The 23,064-nt window shown below is 37.2% G+C and overlaps 1 protein-coding gene across 5 annotated transcripts in view; it reads left to right on the top strand.

Moving 5' to 3' along the window:
• Window positions 1–450: 450 nt before the first annotated feature.
• The window catches only part of smarcd3 (SWI/SNF related, matrix associated, actin dependent regulator of chromatin, subfamily d, member 3), a 49,091-nt gene continuing 26,477 nt past the window's right edge, over window positions 451–23,064 (top strand). For 2 of the 5 annotated variants that reach the window (XM_023326459.1, XM_023326458.1), the window contains exon 1: window positions 15,861–16,095. In XM_023326459.1, the coding sequence (XP_023182227.1) occupies window positions 16,018–16,095 (78 nt within the window). In that variant the 5' untranslated portion in view covers window positions 15,861–16,017. Of the gene's footprint in view, window positions 760–15,860; window positions 16,096–23,064 lie in introns of those variants that run through there. The other 3 variants (XM_023326460.1, XM_023326462.1, XM_023326461.1) reach the window with 3 other exon arrangements.

Here is a 23,064-nt window from a genome sequence, read left to right as displayed (position 1 = left end):
CAGGACAGCGGCCCTCGAGGCCTGGAGTTTGAGCTCCGACTTAGACATTTTAAATTATTTATTTTTGCAAATTAATCATTTAGTTAGGAAGCTAAATATGTGGAAATTAAATATTTAATTTCCAAACAAAACATGTAATTAGCAAAAAATTAAATATTTATTTTTAAAACTCTGGCATTTATAAATGTATGAATGAGATGGTGAAAATATGACTCCATTTGTTTTTGTCTTCTTTTTTTATTTAATGATTGTGGCTAAATAAACCATAAAATATTCCCGTATTTTTTTATTTAATTTTTTATGCGTAACTTTAGAAACTGCATCCCATTTTGTTGAAATCCCCAAACCCGCCTCTGAATAAAAACCTTCTGCTGATGATGAGGAGGATAATTTGTTGACGCTCCCTTCCTCTGGTAATTCTTCATTATATCGCCTCTCCAGCAGGGACCGCGCCTGCGCCGCTGCGCTCCTTCTACCCCCCTTTCCCGACCGAGGCTTCTCCAATCCGGGCTCTGGCTCCATCCCCGGCTCGGCGTCCCACAGGCCGGCGCTAATAAGTCGCTTAGCTGCCCAGTAATGGGGAAGTGGTAGAGAGAGTGACAGAGAGAGAGGGAGAGAGACGCCGCTGTGCTGAAAGCCGAGAGGAAGTTGAGGTGGGAAGCTCCGGACCAAAGACCCGCTCCACACAACAGACGGACTCATCCTACAGTTGCTGTTGTTGAAACGCTCCCCAAAAAGCGCATAGTGATGGAGAGAAAGGTATGGATGCTTATGCTACCTTGTAGCACATTTTGCTCTGAGTCTCTGCCTGCTCACAAATCCGCATCCACCATGAAAACTATTCCTTGTTACATTTTTTCCCTGACGTTAGGCTCAGGATTATAGTGCGCATTGGAGTTTTTTTTTTCTTTCGCCTCGCTGCTATTTATTGTGCGTGTGGAGGGGAGAAAACGTACCGGGATTAAATTGCGCTTGGTGAATTTAGGATTATTTCAAGGCGAGCCTTTAGGTTTGGTACGCGGTGTTTTAGTTAACGCCGAACCGGGAGTGGGATGTGGATATTTTGAGGCTTCAGTGTTTGCCTGTCTGCATCATCACACAGCACAGTGTATAGTTGCAGGCTGCACCTCTGCTCCCCCACCCCGCCACCCCTCACCGTTTTGCAGCCGACGCAGACACCAGCGCGGCTTGTTAACCTTGACTGGTGTGGGAAACAGACACTTGAGGAGTAATAGACGGGATGCACCTCCCTGAGGAGAGCACACCATCACATCTTCTCACTTTTTCTGCACATACTTACCAATTTGACACCTTAATTCAATGATAGTAAACAGAGGTGGGTAGAGTACCCAGAAATTGCACTTAAGAGTAGCTATAGCACATTTTGACTCTAGTAAAGGTGAAAAGTAGAGTTAAAAAGTAAATTGGCTACTTGAAACTACAATATGTAACTTTTATTTTATTTTTTAATCAGTTTTTTAATTGTTAAAACTGTCACTATATATTGACAAATAATCTGTCAAAAGATCGATCTCCTCCATCAATCACCCTCAGGTACTCGCTGCTAAATATTCTAATGACGTTGTTATCGGTGGCTATGCTAACTAGCCTGAGCATTCATGACGGGCTGCTATGCTGCATAGCTAGCATAGCTATGTAGCTATGCTAATTGCATAGCTAGCATAGCCCATATGCTAGCTCTAGCATACGGGCTCATCCCCTCTTCCATAGTAAGGGGATAAAGGGAAGAGCAGCACCACTTGGAATTGTGATTGGCATCGCTAAGATCCTCGCGCTGCATTTTGGAGTGGGAACCAAAACTCCAGCCCAAAGTGCCACATCCTTTCTGTTGGTCACCCAACAGAAAAATATATAAAGTTATGTGCAAATTCTGATATTTTAAAGACTAAAATTACATAATACAATTTCAAAATAACACATTTTAAGCAGAAGAAGCAGTTTTCCAAAAACTATTTTTAAATAAAACTTATAAAACTAATTAGAGTAGTTATTGTTGGAAAAGCATAGAAAACTTCCATGGACAGTGTATGGTGTTTAATTCACTTGACCTCCAAATGGCACAAACAGGCCCAGCAGATGGAAAACACTAAAACAAGAAAGTTTGTGTAAAAACAAGAACTCACACTTTAGTAAACTGTAGTAAAATGACGTGTGTGGTAAAATATCCAGGAATGTTTCTCAAATAAGAGTAGTGACACTTAATAAAATTATTAATTGATTTAAAGGGACTATAAGTCTATTTTTTTCTAAAAAAATTACTCAAGTAAATGTAGCTAAGTGTAAGTAGTTACTACTCACCTCTGATAATAAGGATGAAAGCATGACTTTTAGTGAGTTGCATATGTGCAGAACAAAAAGTTGTATTTTTACAGTTAATGCGCTGGCAGGCTGTGCTGCACGCAGCAGCAGGAGAGAGGAATTTGGGGTGTATGGCTGAAACTAGATCTACTTCTGCTGAGTCAAAGGAAAATTTCATTTTTATGTTAAAGTTGTAGTCAGCAGCAGCAGCAGCAGCAGCTCATTCCCATAAGATCCAACTGAATGTATTCCATTTCTTGTCAGCTCCTGAGTTTTATAAAGTAGGCTTAGAAAAAGATAAACATCTGTACTTGTTGTTTACATCAAAAATGTATTGATTTGTAGATTTTGTTTTTTTTATTTAAAACATAAGCACTGTTTGAAGGATTTTTATGAAGGAAATCTGGCTAAGCCAATCTACCTATGTGCCAATGTACCTACAAAGTTCAAGGAATACTACTAATTCACAAAAGTTGTTGATAGTGTTACTGTTATTAAAAGTATTAGTATTATTGTCAAACAATCCTTATTTATCAGATGTGTTTCTCATCCTGCCTTTTGACCGGAAGCAACAAAATATTCAGCTAAGCTACATCCAGCTCCTTCTAAACGTAGCTAAACATATTGTTGCTAAATGAGACTAAAGCTTAACAAGCACTTGTGTGGATACCAGCAGCCATGGTTGTTAGCTAACCTATGTATCTAAAGCAGTTTAGCATATTTTCCTCAATTGTGGTAACAAGGTTTTTCCTATATTCAAGTAGCTTTCCTAAACATTAGCACTGGAAAACATGTTAGCACTACTGCAGAAACATCTATAGTTTATATGTTTCAGCTGTTAGTCTTTGTTAATATTATCACTCCAACTATGGTGTTACAAAACAATTAATCTAGAAATTATTGGTATATTTTTAGCATATTTTGGTATTTGTGGCTGTTTTTTGATCTATAAAGTGTGTGGAAACTGCATTATTTCTATGCTAAATGTATATAACATGCTTCTAAGCTTATTATGTGTTGCTGCATCCCAACATAAATAAGCATTGAACCAATTTTAGAATAAGTTTATTTTTGGTTTGGTTGTTTTTGTATGGTTAATTTGAAAAATGGCTTCATATTTGCATTTCTTACTAATTAAATTACCAAAACAAATTAACTTTACAGTAGTTGTATGTCTTATTGAGAAATCTAACAGAATATCTATAATATTTTATAATCATAGCAATGTCAGAAAACTCCAGGTGACGTGGATTTTTCCTTTCAGTTGCGATTCCATCACAGACTTTTCCATGAAACATTTTAAATTTCCATCTTTGCTGCTTCATCTTCTCTTTGTCAGAAGAATATTCCTCTCATGAAGAGTCAGAGTCTGGAAGATGCTTTTCTGTTTTAAGGTTTATGGTGTAGAAGAAGTGTTTGGTCATTGTTCGGGCTGCTTCTGTGGAAAAAAGGAAACGGGACTAAAATAGCTTCGTTTTAAGCTGCAGTCTTCCCTAACCCAGCTGCTGGCACAGATATCGCCCTCAGTATAAAGAAAGGAGAACAGTCCATTCTCATTAGTATGCAATGTGCCATCACAGCTTCCGAGGTCTGATAAAGGATCAGAGAATCAGCTCCTTTTACAGTTTGCTGAACGCCTGACCTGCCTTTTTAAGGAAAACCACACACACACACAAACACCAGTCACTTTGTTCAGCCATGTTTGAAATTCAGCTTGGGATGCCCATCAGGGTCTCCTACGTTTTTGTTTTGTTTTGTTTTTTACTAATTTTGAGACTGATTTTATGAAAAATTTGGGTTAGAAAGTTAAACATTTAGTTGCTCAGTTTTGTGCACATTTGTATTAATTAGGGCTGCAACTAACGATTGTCGTAATATTTGATTAACTTATAAATTATACTGACGATTAATCATTTAGTCGAATAAAAAATAGTCACCTGCTGCAGATTTTTTAAAGTCAATATTAGAAATACAATGAACAAATAATTCTTAAATAAGAAAATAAACATCACCTAAAGTGCAATAATATAGGATTAATTTAGTGTGTGCTTGATCATTTGTTGTCTGGGAATTATCAGTTTATTTTTGGGGATTAATTGATTAATAATTGAATAGCAAAAGGTGATTCATATGAGAATTTGTACCAGATGCAGCTAAAACTACAGACAAAGGTTTTTTGTTTTTATCTTAAATACAAAATATATTTATTTTTTGTTCAGTTTTGCCTTGATTACTGATCTACGTATGTTTTTCTTTCAGCAAGTAGCCCTTTTTTAGAGTCTCTACTCCAGTGAACGATGAATCAATAAAATAACTGATTAATCATGATTAATTTGAATAATCTTCAGTATTAACTAACCTCCTTCAGTCTGATACCTGTAAATAAAATCCAGTGCAACCTGCTAAGTTCAACTGTTGGCACTCCACTGATTTTGCCTCTATGAATGAGTGAATGAGTGACAGGAAGAAAGCTATTGTTCAAAGAAAGCCATAAGAAGTTCCTTTTACGCTTTGCCACAAGCCAAGAGATCAAGATTGACCTTTTTGACCTACATGCAAAAAGCTAGGTGTGGCGGAAAGCTAACAATGCACATCAGCCCACCCCACATCCACATGGCAAACATGGTGGATGTTCACAGGTGATTGATAGAGATGGAGACTTGTTGAATTGAGAAATTAAATTCAATTAAATTGGGACAAAACAAAAACTCTCAGATAACTTACAAAAATGTTAGATGCAATACAAAGTGATTGTCCTTGGTGCACTATAATCTGCTTTTAGGTAACTTATTAAAATGTGGTTAAATACAGCAAACATTTTCTGTATTCAGTTTCTTTTATTAAATTGAGCCCAAAATAATTACGTAACTGGAATTTTTTTATTTAATAAGGAAAACATGAACAACTGTTCCAAATTTTAGGATTTATGATGATTAAATCACCCTGTTTTTAAAAAAAAAACAATATTGTTAGTTTATTGTTGAGCAGGTGCAAAAAAGTCACATCAAGTTCTGCGGTTTGAGTTTTAAAATGTTTTTTTTTCTTGAAAGTACTTTTGAGTTGATAATTTTGGCCCATGTAGCATAACGTTGCAGGCTAAAAGAGCTAAAACTGAGACGAGGTTTTCCTTAAACCGTAAACAAACATCCAGAGGTCACATAAAAGTCCAGTGAATTAAAAACTGTGTTTCAGATGAGGCAAAATGTAAATAAAACATTCCTGGTATCAGAATACTTTTACAAGATGCTGTATTATTCATAAACATAATGATTTCCAACAAATTAAATCCTCATGGCTGCTGCCAGCGATCTGGAAATATTGTTTGAATATTTTGACTCTTGTAAACTTTTTGAACATTTTACCAGTTATTTTTTTAATACCATCCACTTTATTACTCTATAAATGTATTTTTACGGTTCTAAATTGAGAATTTCCTGACCTAATTTCACAGTCTCCAGTTTCAGGAGCAGATAATTTTGGGTGTTTTGATCACCATTATCTTACCTAAAGCTTTACTGTGTCTTGGTTCTGTTCTTTCTCCTGTCTTTTATATAGAACCTTTTTACCTTTTTAAACCTTGCTTCCATTTATAAACCAGATAATGAGATTGCCCACTCGACTCTGAAGCAAAATGTCTGGCCTGTAATGGTCTCACAGTTCACAGAGCAGCTGGCTGACCTATTTTAAAGGGAAACGGTTCAATACTGAACACTTTAAACTGCCTCTGATGATTGTGCATGTTGCTCTTATACTTCTGTCTGCTTTTGCTAAAAAAAAATTCTGGTGAATTTTTTTTCAAGAATCGATGTTGGCACTTAATCTGAAAGGTCAAAAGATTGTATAATTGATAACTGCCTTTTTGAAGGACAACTGTTCCTTCTTTTTTGGATATTGTGTAGATATATATATTTTTGCAATATTATTCATATTTTTGCTATTTTGTTATGATGTGCAACCATAGCAACAGGGAGCAGGTGATATACATTGGAAAAGTGGAAATAATATTTAATTTCCCCTTTTGGATTAATAAAGTATTTTTGAATTGAATTTAATTAGTAAAGCCTCTAAAATGAGTGAAAATTGCCAACATTCAAACTGCTGCTTGACTGGAACCATTTAGCATTCATTTTATTGTTGTATAAAAGTAGCAAACATTCGCATTTACATTGAAATTTGGCATCTTTACCATACAATCTGACTATATGAGCAATTAATTATTGTCTAGATGCCATAATTTGGTTGTTTTCAGTGGTTATGAATTTGTGAATATCCCTGTTCGATGTTTAAGCTTTTGTTTTTCCCAAAAAGATGTATCCCAGAATGAAAATAGGTAAACAAATCAGCACTGTTTATGGAAATAACTGACCCAAAATGTTTTCTTAACTAACCCGATCCAACTGAATCCAAGGAGATGTGGAGTATACACTTAAACCTTGCTGTTGTTGTGGTAAAATAATTGTCAAATATTTGAGTGTTGCTTATATTCATGAAAGGTTAGGTTCACACAGCATTCGAATGTGACCCAAATTGGATTTTTAAATTTTTTTTGCCCAAATGCAAATTTTTTTATTTTTTTTTAGCAAAGATCAGATTTGAGCTACTTCCAATTGTAACAGGCACTCCTGTTACCTAGCAACCCAGGCAAAGCCCAGCCTGTTACTTAGCAACCCAGTGAACTCCAGTACATTTGGTCTGCCTAAAAAATATTTATTAGATAGCTGCAGTTGATCCAAAACGCTGCTCCTCGCGTTCTCACTAAAACCGGGAAGATAGAACACATCACCACAGTTTTAAAGTCTTTACATGGCTCCTTGCAATAAACTTTAAAAATATGTTAATTAAAAAACTGTTAAGCTGTTAACTTAATTTACAAATCGCTGAATGGCTTAGCACCAAAACACATTAAAGATTGTTGTTGTGTTAACTTTCTAGATCTCTTGGATCTTCTGGTTCTGCAATATTCAGCTTCTGTTCACCACAAACTTCCAGAAAACTGCAAAACAGCTGAAACACTGAGTTCCACCTTTTTAGAGTTGCTTTGGAACCATAACCAATGGAACATAGACCAACATATTTGTGGTTTATTTTGGTTTACTGCTGAAATGCGCTATACAAATAAATTAGATTGCTTGATTGCTTCATCAGCTGGTTTTACCGCTATATGCGCTGTACAATGGCTGCTGGAAGAGAGATCTTATTTCAACTGTATTAAGATATTTTCACTAGAAAGAAGACAAAAATATGTGGTGAAATTTTGTGTTTTACAGTGTTAAAGTGACAAGAGGCCCTAAAACAGCTCATTCTGAAAGGAGCTAAAAATGGGCAAATCTCATAGTCTAAGAACGAATTTGTACAAAAAAATGCAACAGACATATTTTATGTATCCTAACCTGTTCAAGGAAGCATAAAAGGTCATGATTATGCCTTGGAAAGGATTCAGGTTGCAGCATCCTTGTTTGGGTTGAGCTAACTCATGAGAACGATTGAAGAAAGGAGCTTGAATTTGAGTAATCTCTTGTGAAGAGCATCCTGCAGGATTTTCATCCAGTCTTTTTTCTCTCCTGAGCGTGTTTAATTTCCAGTTTCACAGTTTTTGCTCTGAAATCAGCCCGGTCTCAGTCCGCCAGCTGCTGCTCCACTTCTCAAATCACTAAAGTCGGCGTTGCTCTCGCACCATTGGCTGCTGGCTCTGAATGCTGAGCGGATTATCCCGCTGCCATCGTTACAGCAAACAGGAAATGCCTGGAGGCAGGTAGTGCTGCGGGCTCGTCCCAGTGTGCTGTTTGCCGCTTTTGGGTGGGGTGGGTTTTGGCGGGGGGGACTTGGCTGTTTTACTGTTACCCCATCTTTCCATCTGCTCTTGCAGTGGTTCCTTTTTATAGGTGCTCGATCCTTTGTCCCTGAAACTCTTATTTGTGGCTTAAAAGAACCTTGCCAACATAGCACAACCATCCAGGAGGAACACGGCTGCTTTTCATCCATTTCCCCACAGTTAAATGTTCCAAATCACTTTGAGCGCAAAACATCAGCAGATGCCGCCTTTATTTCCAGTTGTCATGGGAGACTTTTCTCTCTTTCTCTGCAGGTTCTCCTTCGCTGCACATGCCTCGCTCGCTATGAGAAATCAGTGCTGAAATGTACTTCTTCCCCCCTTTAATCCCCCCCTCAGAGAAGGCGCAGGTCGCGCTTTTGTGAAGTCCCTTTGAAGGCAGCCGTCGGCCATTGAGTTGCTCGCCGAGAACTCTGGCCTTTAAGCAGCTTGAGCTGAGTTTTGTCTGCAGCTATTAAACTGAAGAAAGAGAAGCGAGGGGCCCAGCAGTGGGAGCGAATCAGATTTTCTCCATGCCCTCTGTACAGTCCACATTCCCCCTAGTGCACCCCATCTGTCTGTGACAATAATGTTGACAAGGGCAGGTTCACAGTCTCTGGTATGTAAACGTTGCCACTGGGAACTGCAAGTTATCCCTCAGCACTCATATAAAATTTGACTCCTCTCTTTCTGCTTCTCCCCTCTGTGTAATTGGTAGATCTCTGCAGTTTTCTCTCAAACACGTTAAAGCAGAAGGTTTATCGTTTCCAGATTTGCTGTACGAGTCCTTCAATTCATAGTTTTTTTTTGGTCCTTAATTTTAATCATACACATCATTATGGCAAATAGTGTTGGTTTACTAATGTAAAAAATCTGAAAAAGCAACAATTTGTGTCAGATGTTTTTTATTTGTTACTTTTTAACTGACTTTGTGATAGCCCAGCAAAAACTTCTGCATTATTTGACCAATTAATCAAGTAATTGGATAAAAAAGGTAAATTTTTGAAAATAATAATAAATTAATCAGGATTAATTAGTTACTCATTTCAGTCCTAATGAAGTCTATTTACAGAGCTCTCCCAAACCCTCCCACATATCAAGAATAGAGCATCAGTGCAGATCACTTTTCAAATATTGTAACATTAGATTTAGGTCTAGACTATACCAAGTCATAAATATGCTTTTCATACTATTTCTGGCTGAATGCTTATTCCTTATCAAAAACTGGGAATCCAGTGTTTTCCTTTCATTTATTTTATGTTTTTGTCCAACTATTTGGCTGATATTCAGCAGCTAACAGTAGTTAATTTTAGCCCCAATAATTTCACATTTAATGTTCAAGCTATCAAGTTAGTGAAAAAGTAAAAGAAAATATTTTCTCATTAGATTTAAAGCTATGTTAGTTTTAACAAATATAAATAGTTTGGTCTTTACAGTTTGTTTATTTTTTGTTTATTGTGTTTTAATATGTTTTTGGTTATCAAACAGACAAAAGTGGCAGCTGATGATTAATCTCTGCTATTTCTCCAGAGAAAAAACTGTTTTTCTTAACATCCCTGACTTTTTGTCGTTTTGAAGCTTCATGTTGCATGAAGACATGAAGCCATATTGACTTTAGATAAATATGTACCGATGTTGTGAAATTAAATGGAAACGATCGTTTGGGAGAATTTTGAAAGCCGAGATTTGAAAGGCCTGTATTCTACTCTTGGGCTCCACCCAGTGGCCAATAAAGGAAATGAAGAATTAAGCTTCAAAACAAAAGTTATTTATTTATTTTAGAATTTCTTTTCAGGTGGAAATTGATGATGAAAAAAAAAGTTTATATTCACATTAAATAGTAATATGAATAATATAATAAGTTCTCCTTCCTGAGGCTGTATGCACTTCCCCGCCTGCCTGTTTTGCTCCCCCTACTGGTCATTAATAATAACGTCCGCATCTCCTTTACCCCTTGCAAGCCCCCTTTGCCTCCCTGTCTGCTTCACTGGGACATCACCATTTGGTAAGGCTGACTGGATTTGGTGAGGGAGACGGCGGGGGTCCAGCAGGGGGGTTTATGTTTGCTTTATGCATTGCCTGTGCTGCAGAATCTCTTTGTTATCAGTCGACGCCCATAGCTGGAGAAAAGCTGGCCCTATCCCTGCCTTTTGACCTTGTAGGATACTGTAACTCACATCTTGTGTGATTCTGTGAATAAAAGAGTAGTACGCAAGTAGCCTGACGTCCCACAGGACGTATTTTTTTATAATACTATCACAAGCATAGACAATAAAACGTTTGTTAAAAATAGAAACCAGTGAAGGTTGCGGAAGATTTCCTAAAATTAATTACTGGTGGCTGCAGTACTCGCAAGTGGACAGCAGGTGTCGCCACCAAGCAAATTAAAGCTACAAAGAATTTGAAAATCGATCAACTGATTGCAATATTTGGAGGTTAAATTTAATGGGTTAAATGTGAAATTATTAACTTTTGTTACGCTTTCAGGACTATTTTTTAAATTAAACATCACAGTAATGCTGTTTTTATAATTAAAAATAAAACAATCTGCCCTTTTTAAAGATGATACACCACTTTTTTTTTCTTTTTGTGGGAAATCATGATTAAAAGTTGATAGTAATTTTCCAAGAAATTCAGGTGCTGTTGCCTCTGTATTTCTGTTCAATTCAATTAAAGTTTATTTTATTAAGGCCCGCATAGTAAACAATGTTACATGACAGAAACAAAACAACCTCTGTTTTGTACAAAGGTTTTCTCTAGCCAACTTAATCTTTGTTTAAAGGTAGGAAAAGTAGAATTAAGGATTCACATATGCTGAATTACTGTAAATATTAACATGAAATACATGAAAATGCATTTTAGAAAAAAAAACCTAATTCTCCACAACAAAGTAAGTTGGTATGGATTAGTGTTCACATATTTGTTTCATTTTTGATCATTTTGTTTCTGACTTTTCCCGGAATGAAATTTGGAGATGTTTTGAGCTGAATTTGCTTGAAAACTTTAAAACCTGCTCTAACAGTTGAACATTCAACGTAATTTTCTGCACCATACACTGCATTAAATCATGGTCCAACTGTGATTTACGCCATTTTGTTCCAGTTTCATGACCCATACCCAGACCCGATGACTGTCAGACCTGAAGAAACAATAAATCACTTAAATAAAACCTATCTGACAATATTAATTAGGCTGAAAGGTCTCACATCATGCTTCCAATTCAAAGAAATCCAAGAAAAGATGACAATGTCTTGACATCTATTAGTTTGTAAAGGGTTAAAAAGCATTTGTAAGGCTTTGGGAGGCCAGTAAACCACGGCGAGAGCCATTTTTCACAAACAGAGAAAGCATGGACCTTTGGTGAACCTTCCCAGGAGTGGCTGGTCAATTAAAATTACTGAACGATCGCCTCAGTGACTCATCCAGGAAGTCACACAAAAACCCAGAATAGCATCTGAAGCCCAGCAAACTTCAGTTGTCAAAGTTAAAATCAGAGTCCCTGAATAATAAGAGTGACTTGGCAAAATGGCCAACTTCTTTAAAAAAACAACAAAGGTTTTAGTCAAACTCTGTAGCTTTATGTTAGAAAACCCATTTATGCATCTGAATTTAAAGAATTTGCAAAGAAACATTACCTGAGAGTGATTTAAAATTATCAGTTTATCAAAAATATTTTTGGGAGTTGCTGTTACTAAATGCAGCACAGCAAGGTCAGAGGGAAATAACTTTCTCGCATAAGGCCAGGTTAATTTAGATTTTCTTTCCGTAATAAATGAAATTATCATTTTAAAACAGCATTTTTCATTGACTTTCTTTGTCTTTGTCGTAAATTAAAATTAGGTTGGTGATCCGAAATATTCTAGTGTGAAAAAAAAGGAAAAAACAAAGAAATATGAAGTGAGGAAAACACTTTTTCACACTATAGCTGTGAAAGCCAAGGTGTTATATTTCCAGCATATTAAGAATAATTATTGATTTTCTGTTTTAAATGAAAACAATAATATTTAATGTTTTTGTTAGTACAAATATAGTTTGGCATTTAAGGGTGAGAATCTCATACAGACCTAATGAGGGGTCCTATTTACTTAGCTACCTGGTCCAAATTAAATAGAAATAAGAGTGTAACATAGGCTTTAAAAAATGTTATACAACCTTTGGCCCTTTCAAGATTTCGCAACCTTTTCAGGTTGGGACATTTTGTACCAACAATGCATCACTTCAGACCTGCTTTGATATCCAATGACTTTAGATGATTTTCCACAATTTGCTCATCATTTCCTGTCAGCGAATGTGGATCTTTAACCTCAATAAATAATATCTACCAAGCTAGCGCTAATTTTGTTGACGAGAAGTCAACTGGGCCAAATGGGAATCAGAACCAAACGATCAGAATCATATAAAGTATAATCTGTACCTTATTTTGTACCCTAAGAAGTTAAATAAAATCAACCGAAACAAAATATATGGCTATCTTTCTTCCACTCGAGGCTGATTTCTCCCAAATTTTGTCCTTCCACCAAACTTTCCATTAATATTGAAAAAATTGGTTCCGATGAGGCTTGTTTGTGAGCTTAAAAGTAAATTTTTAAAACAACTTTTAGTCGGCATTAAACATACTTTTCATGGGTTGAAACTATTGCATTGAGCATTCAGTAGTAGAGGATATTAAACAAAGTCCTCAGAAAATTATTATATCTGATTATTTATCTGAAGAATCCATGAAAATACTAAACCTTAAAGAAATATACACTAAAATGCAAAAGTTTAAGTTAGAGGAGACCATTTATTGTATCGTTTTATCATTTATTGTGGTACATTTATTATTTATATTGTATTTAATTAAATACAATAATATTACTAATTTAAAATTATATTATATTAATAATATATTAATGTTTATATTATATAATAAAATAAATATTTATATAAATTATTAATATAGTATTCAATTACAATAGATTGATTAACATATATTAATTTTTTTTGTATTATATTTAATTTCCCTTTGGAATTAATAAAGTATTTTTGAATTTTAATTATAAGGTAAATTTCAGTTATTGATATTTAGAAACCTGTCCGTATTGGCAGGATTGTTTATTTTACTACTTTCTCAGCTGTTTGTTCAATGAAAGTATCAATACATTTTAAAATATAACTAAATACACTTGCTGTGTGCAGTTTAGTGATACAAAATCACACTTTATTGTGTGGCTGATGTCCCATAGAAGCGAGAATGTGTTTCTCAGGAGCAGTATTTATTTTTGTGGTGTGACAGCCATTCAGTTACCTAAAAAAAAAAAAACAACCCCATAATAAATTGTCCTTATCATCTATTTTATTGCTATTACTATAGTAGCACAAAATATATTGATAAAACTTTAAGTCGTCATTGTCCAACCGTGTTTTAAATACAAAATGAAAGCAGGAAGAATGCTTCAGAGTGGATATGTTCCCTTGATTTGTTGTTTCCATCTTCACACCAGTGGAAAAGGAAGTGAAACCGGTGACACGGTGCACTCTTTGTCATTCAAATAACCTCATGAATATTTCAGCGCTCTGATCTGTGGTGGGCTGGAGTGGGCCGCGATCTTCAGCGTGGAGTGGATTTAGTCAGAGCAATGACCTGCGTGTCATTTTAGCAGGAAGACAACACAACATTAGCTTTTCTGTCCTTGAACTAGGCCTCTATGTGCATTTCTTTCTTACTTTTTTAAGAAATTGAGCATAATTGCAAGTGCCTTATACAGTAGTCACCTCTCTGTCTGGGTCAAGCTTGATGTTTCTAGCTTGAACTTGGCCTTTGCGCTGACTTACTGGGTGAAAGGTAAACCCTAATGAGGCAAGAGGAGGAAATGTTTGTAACCTGCCCCTGCACCCTGAATAGAAAAACACAGGAAGTGAAGGTTCTTTTGACGTGTCCCCTTTTAGGTCCTCCTGTGAAGTGGCTTTAGCACTCTGAAACACTTCTCCATGTCATAACTCTATCATACAAGGCAGCATATGTGCGTTAATTATATGCAGCGTGGTCCCTTTAAGAGCCCTGATGTCCTTTTTTGAGAATGAGTGCTGACCGTGGTCGCCGGGTGGTGGTGGTGGGGGGAGTCTGGCTCTAATCAGGGTTGCCAGATCTCACTGACTGTTTCCAGCCCAAACACGATGTAGAACCCAACCAACTCCTAAAAACCCAGCCCAAATTTCTACTTCTAATGAAACTCATGTTAATAGTGTCAGATTTTGTCACATATACTATGTCCTTTTAAAGCAGAGGTATCCAAAGTGTGGCACGAGGGCCATCTGTGACCCTTAAAATTATTTTGTTTGGCCCTGAATGGTTAAAAATTTGGGCAACAAAATAGAAAACAGCTGATGATTCAAAACATTTGGAAATGGTCAGTTATTCAACTGTCCAAATCCCTTTCTATGTTTTAGATAATTTAATGATATACAGATTTCATAAAACTTTTAATTTTTAAGCATGTAAAACTAAGAAAGACATCACAATGCACTCTATTTTTGTATGACAAAGGACCATGCTAAGATTTTTCATTTTTATGCAGTTGGCGAAACCTTAAACTGATGCTGTGCAAATTATTCAGGTTGTTGCTAGGGAACCAAAGAGTGTGTGAGCTGCTAGGTAAATAAAGAGTGAATGAGTTAGTTGATGCCACCAATCTCCTTAGCTGGCTGTGAGAGGCTGAGTGGCTAAAGTATTTCCTCTGCCTACATCACCCAGAAATCTGTGCGGTTCTGGATCGTAGTTCAGCGAAATTGAGCCGCCATCTTGGTTAACGAGCACAGAGCAAAGCATAGATGAAGGATGGCTTGAAGACCAACAAAAAGAAAATATATTTACACTCTTGACCAATATGCAGGAGAAAAATATATCAACAAAATCGCTATCGGCTACAAAGCTGATAGCGATTTGTGCATCTATTGTGATATATATTATTATTGATTTATTACCCAGCCTTAATTAGTCGTTGACAGTGTCAAATTTGGCAGATTCTAGACCAGGGGTGGGCACTCCTGGTCCTCGAGGGCCGGTGTCCTGCAACTTTTAGATGCATCTCTACTTCAACACACCTGAGTCAAATAATGAGGTCGTTAACAGGACTCTGGAGAACTTGACTGCACTTAGGAGGAGATTCAGCTGTTGGATTCAGGTGTGTTGGACCAGGGAGACATCTAAGAGTTGCAGGACACCGGCCCTCGAGGACCAGGAGTGCCCACCCCTGTTCTAGACATTTAAACATAAATTAACTATAAAAAAACTGCATTTTATTGAAAGTTTTTGTGCTTTCCTGCCACACAGTGACAACTATTTCAAAGGAACACTTTCTAAAAACCTGCCACAATTTGTGAAGAGTAGCCCAAATTTTAACAGCTGTTTTTTTTTGTTTTTTTTTCTCCCAACCCAATTGAGCGGAAACCAACCCAATCTGGCAACACTGGCTCTAATCCCAATCGCCCACCCCTCGACCCCCATGCAAACCCCGTCCAAACGCATGCCCTTATCTACCATTGGAATGCAACAACTGCGCCGGGGAGAAAAGAGGAAGGGGTGGGCTGGCTGAAACCCCCTTGCCAGACCCCCGTATGGCTTCTGAATCTCCCCCCCCCACCTCCTCATCTACCATACTCCACCTCCAAGCGAGCGACGTGCCCGGCTCCAACTAAAAAAAAAGTGAGCTAGACACGTTCAGAAGATAGGAGAGAGAGAGGGAGAGCGAGCGAGAAGGAGAGTCAGGGACAGGCAGTGCTGAAAAGGAGAGCACAAAGAGAAGGAAAGTGGAGCAGGGGAGGGGAACAGGAGGCTGGGAGAAGGGAGAGGGAAAGACAAAAGAAGGAGAGGGGAGACGTAGCAGGGTGAAGCGGAGGGGACTGAGCAAATGGCTACGGAGGAGACGGCGGGGGGAGCCAGGAAAGCCACCAAGAGCAAACTGTTTGAGTTCCTGGTCCATGGAGTGGTGAGTGGCGCTGTCTTGTCATTCCTGCTCTGGCATGCATCTGTGTGGATGAATCTGTGTGAGCGTCAGAGAGAGAGAGAGAGCTGGGTTAACGCTGGCCATGTGAAGGTTATTTCCAGCCCCTCGGATCTGTCAGGAGAAGTGGAGCAGCATGAATGGAGCAGGAGGGGAGGATGTTGGAGCTCGCATGCACATGAAAAATCACGGAAATCGAAGCAGAGGTTCAGAAAGCAAGGAAAGAAAAGCAAGAAAAACAGCCAGATTCCCTCCCCTTTGGCTAGCAGAGACGCACACTGCTTTACTGGGATTCAGAGACCCCAAGAGAGAGAGGGAGAGGGTGGGAAATGACGAGTCCTCTGGAGTATCCTTCCAGGAGGCGTGCTGCTGCCGCCGCTGCTGGTCCGTGGAAGGATTTGAACCTGTAAGGTCACCAGACGACAGATGTATAGTGTGGAAGATGGAGCCACGGCTGGCAGAACAATCAGTCCATTCATGTGAAGCTAGCATAAAATGTCAAGCTCAGTGTTGCTCATGTGGTTAGAGGTTAGACAACTGTTACCATAAGCTTCCCTGCACCACATGGACTGGAGACGGGTTTGTTTAGGGGAGTAAAACAAAAAGAAATCTCTGGTAAAACTTCATAACATTTACCTCCAGAACATCTGTGGTGTCTCAGCCGTTCTGTGGCTTATATGCGCTTGTGACCCCTAGTCTCACGTATGTTGGTCAATTCAAACAAAAGATGTTCGCTTTGAGATGCATGCAGTATGTTCAGAGTAAAACAATCAATTATTTTTGTTATATTTTATTGCTTACTTGGCAAATTTCGCAAATTATTAATCGGATAATCAATATTCTGTTAAAAATGTCAAGGTGACATTGTCAAATGATGATTAATTGTGATTAATCAATAATTTAAATAATCGTCAACTAGTTTAGCGATCAACTAATTAGTAACTGGAGTATAGAGACTAAAAAAATTTTAATTTACTGAAAGAACAGCATATTAAGAGGAGTATTTAAGTCAAAACTGTACAAAAATATATACAGTTTTCATTAAAGATAAAAAACTTTGCCTGTAAATATATTCTACCCGAATTCTTGTATTAATCACCTTTTGCCACCCAATTATTTCTCAGTTAATCAAAATATAATCAACAGATTTGCCCCAAACTGTATTCATAAGTCAAGCAGAAGGGCTGAGCTTTTTGCATTTTGATATTTACAAAAAATTGTTCATGCAACTTTTTAAACTTTTAACATCTTATTTCTTTACTTTACAAAATGTATTAATTTAATCCAAATTAGCAGGACTGTGAAAAAAATTCCTGCTACAGTTTCTTTTTCTTTTATTGCTCATTTGTCACATTTGATTGTTTTAATTCAGTTACATTAGATGGTTTTAAAGCTTGAAGACTCTGTTAAAATCATACCCTACCGCCTGAAACGTATTTAAGACCAAACTTGGACTTTGACGGCCCAAAAACTCTGAAGTGGACTTCCTGCTCCGTGACCCAAGTGTGCTTGATCTTTCGGTCAGAAACGGTGGCTTAATGTGGATCCGTCAATTACTGCTCCTTGTGGGAAGATACTGTTAAGTTGCGAACTGCTAAAGCTAGTGTGGACATTTATTTTAACCATTTCTATTTTTATTTCTGTCTTCATCTAAAGCAAGTCTTTGTTTAACAACCTTTTAATTAGCATTTCCATGTTTTAATAAAGTACGATGTTCTTCGCTGCAGCCTTTGTAAAATAATGCTAAATGCTAAAGCTAGCTGGTATGTAAACAGGGAAGATATGGTTTTAAGCATGTCATTTTTTTTATTTCTGTCCTTACATAAAACCTGCTGTAGCGTACAAAATATTTGCTACCATCTCATTTTACTTTATGATTCTTTTTTTTGTTAATTTGCTTCCCCTATTTCCTCTTTAATGTGTTACATTTGAAAGAACTCAGTGTGGAAAGCCCAGAGACATCAAAAGTACATCTGGATTATATTGTGATTTATTTTTATTAATTTGTACATTTAAAAGACTGCGCTCCAACTCTTGATCTGATTTCTACACCGGCAAGAAATAAAACAAAGAAAGCAATTTTGCTACTTGTGTAAAGTAAAATCTGATCATTCAGTGACTACACAAACATTTCTTCTTCTCAAATTTAAAAATTTAGTACTTTCTGTCAAATTTTGTAATTTATTCTACTTTATGGCTAACAGGATAATACAAAATTAAGAAAATAATACTTGCTATTACTTCGTTAATGTTGTATTGGTGCAAATACCTTGCCATGATCAAATTTCAGAATCTTAGAAAATAATTTGAGCCACCAGACAGGATTTTGTGTGGCTAAATTTTGCAACGCTCCTTCAACATAAGTGGTTAAAACAAAGACGATGATCTGAAATCTCAACTTGTGCAACTAGTTTTAGACTGAGCTCAGTTTTAATCGATGCCGATGTCAGCTTCAGCAACACCAGCTTGATTTATAGACTGAAACCAGAAGAGGCATTGTGTCTTTGACAGGAGCAGTCATTAAAAGGGTTTTGGGGCACTGAAGCTTGCAGACACACTTTAGGAAACAATGACCCGGGTGATTGATGAGCCAGATGAGCGTGTCCTCTCAACAGACCAATTAACCTTGATGAAGCTCTGGCTGCTCAAAGCCAAATATTTCCCTCTGCTTACGTTTCTCTCATGCCTTCGTCTTCCTTCTTCATCCTCTCTTTACCCCTCCTCCCCCACATCTGAAGATGGAAAAGACTTGTTATAAAAGTTGCAGGAGGTCCTTTTGGTGTGTGTTCTCCAAAATGGAGGGATATTTATCCCAAGGGACATGACTTGGGACAGTTTGCCAGCTTGTGGCAAGTGATGACGTGTCATTTCCTTTCATGGCTGAAATGAGCAAAGAAGAAATGCTTTTTGAGGCAGAAAATGCAGATTTAAATGTTTTTTGCGTTTGTAAATATAGCAATCAGAGTTATAGTTTCAGCTCCAGCAGGATTTGACTGAGCTTTGGTTCAATGGCTGATGGGTAGGCTGAGGCCTCCTCCTCTCCCTCTCTCATTATCTTGCTTACCTCCCAGCTGTCTCTGGCTTTGGAGGTCAGCTAGGGCCAGGTTGTAAGAAAAATCCTTCCAGGGCTCTTTGTGAGAAACTCCGATAAGCCAAAACATGAACCGAAACTCTGTAGCTGTGTTGTCTGAAACATTCTGCACATTTTTCTACCAAACTCTCAGACTAAATTTTCTTTGTTGCAGTCCTTAAAAAGAATGTGAATCGTAGCTCTCAGCTACCTATGGAGGAGTTTTAACCATGCAAATCAATCAGTTTGTTAGGAGATATCAGCATATTCTCAAACCTTGTGACAGGAATTTAGTCTGCAAAGTAAAATAAAAGAAATTCAACATCCACTTCACTTTCCAAGCACAATGTGCTGGTTACCTTGAATTATCCACAATAGTCCAAAGACCTTGCCACGATCAGTCTTCTCTGAAATTACTCTTTACCAGATAAATTGTCATTTAGTGTAAAATATGTGGTTGCATTTTGCAGTTTCTGTTGAATTTGTTTTCATTATGAAATGTGTTATGAGTGCAGAAACCTCATCTCAACTCATAAAACCACCTGCATAGTTGTGTAACTGAAGCATTTTATTGATTTAAATAACATTTAAAGTTCCTGTTTTATGAATTTGTTCTCCTAGTCGGTCCAGCTCATGGGTTTATGTCTGACCTTAATTGGACGGAGATTTATTATGTCCTCATCACAGAATTAGCAGAGACATTTCAGGTGATGGTGAACTTTTCTCAAAGAGCCCAAAAGTCATTTTTAATCCAAACTAATAATAATAATTAAAAAAAGCTGAGATTGGTGAGTTTGTAAAGTTAAGCCAATTTCTTTAAATGTGCAGCATAATGAATATGAAAGGCAGGATAAAGGGAACATAACAATTTTAAGTTTTATGTTTCAGTACACAATTTGTACCAAAATTGTTATAGAACGAGACAAATGAGCAATTCAGAAAGTAAATCTGAAGGCCTTTTTGATTTTTATTTGTTTATTCATTTTATTTTGTGTTTGGTAAAAATTAGGTGCTAAAAGGCTTATTTAAATAGTAGTATTTTTTCATGCAAAACTATTGTCTCTGTTTTAAATGATTAGAGGTCAACATCTTAAGAGGAAAAAATAAATAATTTAAACATACTAAATCAATCTGCAGGCATTTTTCATTATTTAGTATCAGTTCATGAAAGTGACAAATGTCAATCTGTCAATCCTCCTTGTGAACGTACTGCTAAATGTGCTAATAGTGGAGAAAACCGTTTATTTGTGACATCTGTGGCCATGCTAACGAGTCTGAGCATTCACAACATGCTACGCTTGCTTCAGCCCACCAGAGAGCAAGGTTTGAATTGTGATTGACAGCGCTAAGACCCGCCTCCTGGTTTTGATTGTTTATTCCTAGCTAGCAGTGGAAGAATTCAGAGAAACTCAAATTTTTCACAGATTATCTGTCTCATACTATCAGGACATAGTGACAGTTTCAACAATTAAGTAAAAAATATATGTTTTTATAAAAGTTGCATATTGCAGCTTTAACTCATAACCAAAAAGAAATTCTTTAAAGAGGCAGAGTAAAAAGCGAAACGTTGTAGTGAATTTCTGTAGCTGTCTGAGAGGCTGGTTGGGTTGTGCTTTCAGACAGCGTGGGTTAAGTTTGGCCTCTCTAAATCCCTCCAGCCTCTCTGAGATGCCAGCACACTTCTCAGATAGCCGTCCACATGGCAGATTCGATTCGATCGCTGGACGGCTGGCGGAGCCCCGGGCGAGTGTTGGAGTCAGTTCAGCAGGTCACATTATAGAGTGGGCTTCATTGTGTGTTTGTGTGGATTTACATCATCCTGCTATGGATTTCTGTATCTGGTATCTGCTGGGCTCGGGTTCTCCTGACGACCGCTTGCCTGCTGGGTCCAGTCTGATCCCTGTTTCATCGTCTAATCCATGAGGGTAGACTCTAAAGACTGAGAAAGGTGACAACATTGGAGCAGGAGGACGTCTGGCCATATGCTGTTTTATCCCCTCCAGTCCAGAGACGCCTCTCGGTTGCCACATCCCCTCCCCCCTTAAAGACCGAACTCCCAGTCAGAGTGACAGGAACGTCTGTTTGGACTTCTTATCACTTGTTATATCAGCCTGGTCCATTTCAATGACTGCATGTTATGTCTGCCTTCATTATGCCACCAGAATCTGTTTGTAGTGGCGAATTTTCTCCCAACACATATATGGATTTAGTCAAGTAATATTGTTTGTTTGCTCACTGTCGGTTCTTAGTGTTTTTGTTTGTTTTTCACTGTGTTTGTGGAGAGTCTAAAGATCACTTTGGATGCCTGTTTGTGCCAGGGTTATGATAGTTTTGGGTCTTATTTCTTTGTGACTTTTTGTTTGTCTAATTCAGTTAGTTTTAATTAGTTTTTAGAGTGTGTTTGCTAGTTTTTATTAGTTATTACTTGAATATTGTTTAGTTTCAGTCTAGATTTTATTAGGTATAGTAATACTTTTATATTTTCCATTCTTTTTTTGATGCAGAATTCAAAAGGTCAAAGTATTGTATTGTATTGTGATTATTTATACCATGTTGAATACTCAAATGTATTATATTATTGTCAAACAACCAACTGACTTTTGTCATCATCATTTTGCAGACTAGCGTAAGCACCGGCAGGAGGAGCTTGGAGGGCCGTAATTTGACAGCTGACATAAACCGATTTTGTGGGGGGAAAAATAAATAAATTTCACATCAGTTTGAAAAGTTAATAGGCTCAGACACAAAAAATAAGGATACTATATCTATAGTTTTAGTTAGTTTTATAAACGCACAATATAGTTCCAGTTAGTTACAGTTTTTTCCCATTAATCACCATTTTTATCTCAGTTTATGAAAATGTTTTCTCAGTTTCAGTTTTTGTTGTTTTGGTAGTTTTAATCAGCTAAAATAACATTGGTGTTTGCTTGTAAACTATTCACATTGCTCAAACTTTTCTTTATTTTCTCATGTTACAACTCCAGTGTGTTTTCTAGGATTTAATGTAATAGTGGAAGGAAAAGGATACCAGGTTTTTGTCTTTGCAAAACAGTCTCAAGCTCAGTCAAATCAGATTGAGATCATCAATTTATAACTCTTTGCACAGATTCTCAGTGGACATGTTTCCACTGAGCGGGCCGCTGCGGTTCGGCACGCAATTTTATGGTCCGGCGTATTCAGGGAAATGTTTCCACTGCTAATTGGTCTCTGACTGGGCAGTACTTTGTCTCATTCATGTTCCAAGCAGTGGCATTTTTCTGTCCTCCAATCAATGGACTATGTTGTGCTGAATGGGTGTAATAGCACTTTGCATCAATCTGATGGCTAAATAAGAAATTTAAAACAATAAATATATTTAGTAATTTAGCAGCAAAAGGGGTTTTGCTTTGAAAATGTGGCCTATTTTGTCGCCATTAGTGGTTTCGGTAAAATGTGATTAATTACAGATCCTGCAATTAACTCGATTAAAAATTTTAATCGAGTCCCACCACACAATTACATTGCTTTTTTGTGTGAAAACTGACCAATTTTCAGTTGCCTGAAGGTGTCACGATCAACTGTTTAAATCATTTCATGCCAGTATAAATGCTATGGGTTTTATGTCTAGGAAATCGTCTTTTTGGTGTGAATTGTGTGAGAAAATGACTTTGAAGATACTGATGAGAGCTGGTAAGAGAGTGAAACTATGCTAAAAGTGAAATAAAAATTTCAGTTACATTTTGTAAATAAACTGAGGAACGAATACTCTACTTTTGGAGGCATGTTCTGCAGTCAAAGACAAGTAAAATTGAATTTTGTAAACAAAATGACAATTATTAAACCTAAAGAAATACAGTGGGAAGCATTTTTCTTCCCATCATCCCAACTGTGAAGTACGAGGGTGG

The sequence above is a fragment of the Xiphophorus maculatus genome, chromosome 21, assembly GCF_002775205.1.
Source record: "Xiphophorus maculatus strain JP 163 A chromosome 21, X_maculatus-5.0-male, whole genome shotgun sequence".
Taxonomy (NCBI): domain Eukaryota; kingdom Metazoa; phylum Chordata; class Actinopteri; order Cyprinodontiformes; family Poeciliidae; genus Xiphophorus; species Xiphophorus maculatus.
This window is presented reverse-complemented; position numbering and strand designations above follow the sequence as displayed.